Genomic DNA, 3,356 nt, shown 5'->3' on the forward strand with positions numbered 1-3,356 from the left:
GGGGGGTAATATTGAAGGTCGCACACTGAGGTTTGTATTGCCAGGGGTGGAAAGGCACCACCAAGGCTCGGAGTCTTGTGCTGAGCTTGCGCGAGTATTTTGCCGAGCGCCATAGGGCGAATACGCAGAAGGAACGCCAAGCTCTCAAAGACATTCACGAAATCGTGGCCTCCAGCGGCGAGCCTGACTCGACCAAAGTACAGGAAATTGCACAAGTCACCAGTCGCGATATCCTTCCGGAGGACGAGTGGGCTCTGGAATATATCACCATCTCCCGCATCCAACCCTTGCTCGAGGCGTTCGATGACGATGCATCTTCGCTCGTCTCAGTGTCCGAAGTGAATGCCTTCAGTAACGCTCGGCCAAAAGACTGGAGGTTCGTGATCTTTCGCACTGCGCAGTATCCAAGGAGATTGAGACTTATATTCTCAGCCTGGCCAAATGGATGGCGTACTGGGCAGCAGGTACGGATTTAGCACACGTCTAATCGTTGTAGAACTACCTCTCACGTATTGTTACAGGTTTTCCACTCACTCTTTCCTACTACTTCCGTCGTATCCAGCTTTTGCTCGCGCGAATAGCAATAATGGTGCAGGAAGTACGAAAATCATCCCCGGGGAATAACATAATTATCGACTACTTTCAGAACGACATTTGGCCTACCTACTGCCTGGACCGGATACTCGCTGGTGCTTACAACGGTCTCGAATTGACAGAATTGGATGACCATCTCTTTGATCGCTTCAGGGATTATGTAGAGAGCGAAGAAGCCAGAATCAAGAAAAATTAGAGTCGGTTATTTACTCCGTCGACGCATTAGATACACTTCAGTTTGTGGTCGGCTCTGCTCGTCTCGAGAAGGTGAGTATAGCTCCAGTATGCATCAATTTCTTACAGTTTACTATCTTCTCAGAACTTATTTCCTCTAATTTATCTACTGCTGCATCGCGTGTGGCACGTGCTTCGACATGCGCGCAAGGTCTCCCTGCATCCTCAGGAGCTCGTCAACATTGTCGGCTCTCTGGGCAAGATTTACGGTGCGGCATGCACTCGTGCTGAACATCTGACAGGTCTGTTCTGCGACCCTGCCTTGATTTCTTCCCCAGAACTCACGGATATCAAATATTAGCGATGTGCAAACTGCAGAACCTCGATCCAAAAGAGCAGCTTCGAAAGTTCTCCTATGGGATTGTAAGTACCCTGTTTCTCTACCGTCGCCCGTGGGGTGATAAGTACTTCGCCCAGTACTACTACTGCAAGTACGCCGATGACACAGAAGTGAGCAACAGCAGCGAATATCTGTCTGCTATATACTTCCAGTCCAAGTCCAAAGCAGAGGGGAGATTCTTGACCGTCTATAACCTCTGGTTCCTATACAGACACTTCAAGGTCTGTAACATCACATACACCGACCTCGACATCGTCAAGGAAGACGAACCCCCGGAGCCACTCCTTTATCCCGAACAAGATCTTGACCCACACGTTGAGATCTACGACGAAGGTGAAGTCCAATACACTCCTATCTCCGACGGTCACTCCGCCGTCTGGAGCGGTCATACGTCGACGAAACAGTTCGACGGCACCTTCACTGGTAGATTCTCGGTCGGTGTTCTGTACCTCACTCTACCCGCAGACGGCGGAGGCGGTGACGGAGTGGTCACCGGATCGGGCATGGACGGGACGGGCGACTTCACCGTCACCGGCAAGCTCCAAGGGTCCGCGATTAGCTTCAACAAGGAACGCGCATCGGGGATCCAGCGATACTCAGGCACGCTCAGCGTGGAGTGCGACGAGATCGTGGGAATCTTTGGCACCCTCAACGACTTCGGCAACTTCGACACTGTTCTGGAAGACTCCGCAGTTCTGGGTCGTTTCGAGCTTCATGTCGCGCCGATACGGTTCTCCTACCTTGAACCCAGCCAGGAGGCGCTTGCGGCGAACAGGGCTCGTGCACTATGGAGGTTCGCGATTGACAGTATCCTAAATGTTGTGCGAATCAAAGCCGGTCACTTCAAGTGGTCCTACCTGAAAGATCGTCGAAGGATTAGGCAGCGATTCATCAAGCTGTACGGCCGACTGGATGCCAATGCGTTCCCCGGGCTGCCCTCGTATCAAACGGCACTATCCGCAGACGAGTCGGAAGAGCTTGCCTCACTTGCGGCACTGTGTTCAAAGCAGGATCTGCAGCTCTACCGTAAACTCTCCTTGATCATACGACGGAGACAAGCAGTGCACTGGTGAGTGCTCGGGTGCCGCATATCCGGAAAGACAGACCTAACGACTTCAACTTCGACGCAGGGGTCTATACTGCGATGCATGCAGCAGTGACATTGTGTCGGCCCGTTACTCTTGCCTTGACTGCCTCCACATCGATACCGAGACCGGCAAGCTTATGGAGATACTTAGTGATACGATAGATCTATGCCCAAGCTGCGCACTTGAGCCTGCAACTCGTCAATCAGACAAGAAGAGCCACCTCCCCTCGCACGCCATCTATCAGTTGAGGAATCCGACTTCCAGGAGAGAGGAGTGGGATCTGGCCTTGCAGGCGAGAGAACTCGTCGTGAGCTCACGTGCAACCGGTCTGCCTACTTTGTGGTCTCTCTTGGCGACTTTGCCGCTGATGGATAGTATTATTATTGCAGATGAAAAAGCCGAACCGACCACATACAACTGCCATTACTGTCGCGAGGCTCTCCAGGCTCCGTTCTGGCATTGCATTGATTGCGCAGGTAAGACTGTTGAATACATCCGTAGCAGCTTGCGCTAATTCTCGCAGGAAACGCCTACATATGCATGAAATGTAAGGTGGAAAAGGAGGACGCACTGGCCCAAGAGGACGAGCTCTCGTTCGCGGCATACGCCTTCGCCATGGCCGCCAGCCGCTCTAACGCTGCAAATAGCGGCGACGCTCAGAGCTCTGCCGCGAACAATACCGGAGAAGACAGGGAAGATGATCCCGCTCAGCCTCCTTTGAACGACGCTGAGGGCGCCGGTTCTTCCAATTTGGCGGCTGTAAATGGCGAGGCTGCGGAAGAGTCGGAAGCCACTCCGGCGGAGGACACCTCTGCTAGCAAGGAAGAGGGCGCTGCAAGCGATATCGAGGCAGGCGGCGGAGACGCTGCAGACAGGCCCAAGAGAGGAAGCGGAGATGAAAGCGGGTCTGCAGGACTCGCAGTCCATTCTTTCAAGCACAACCTTCTGCTCTATCAACGAGCATCAAAGGAGCTCGCAGAAACGACCTCCAACGGTTCCGTCAAAGAGACGCTTCTCAAGTTACAAGAGCGCTTCTCGTCCTTCGACAATCGGCTGGAACGTTTGGAGGCGCTGCTTGATAATCTCGTGAGTGTCTTAGG

At 53.0% G+C, this 3,356-nt stretch overlaps 1 protein-coding gene across 1 annotated transcript in view; it reads left to right on the forward strand.

The window, feature by feature from the left end:
* PHACADRAFT_188983 (uncharacterized protein) overlaps positions 1 to 3,342 on the forward strand; it is a gene marked incomplete at its 3' end in the record, with an annotated part of 5,201 nt that extends 1,859 nt beyond the window's left edge. The window contains exons 6-14 of the mRNA XM_007402329.1: positions 45 to 376; positions 433 to 464; positions 522 to 754; positions 793 to 861; positions 914 to 1,070; positions 1,130 to 1,191; positions 1,246 to 2,237; positions 2,299 to 2,732; positions 2,780 to 3,342. Of these exons, the coding sequence (XP_007402391.1) occupies positions 45 to 376; positions 433 to 464; positions 522 to 754; positions 793 to 861; positions 914 to 1,070; positions 1,130 to 1,191; positions 1,246 to 2,237; positions 2,299 to 2,732; positions 2,780 to 3,342 (2,874 nt within the window). The remainder of the gene's footprint in view (positions 1 to 44; positions 377 to 432; positions 465 to 521; positions 755 to 792; positions 862 to 913; positions 1,071 to 1,129; positions 1,192 to 1,245; positions 2,238 to 2,298; positions 2,733 to 2,779) is intronic.
* Between the last annotated feature and the right edge of the window lie 14 nt (positions 3,343 to 3,356).

Source organism: Phanerochaete carnosa, assembly GCF_000300595.1.
Source record: "Phanerochaete carnosa HHB-10118-sp unplaced genomic scaffold PHACAscaffold_104, whole genome shotgun sequence".
NCBI classification, from domain to species: domain Eukaryota; kingdom Fungi; phylum Basidiomycota; class Agaricomycetes; order Polyporales; family Phanerochaetaceae; genus Phanerochaete; species Phanerochaete carnosa.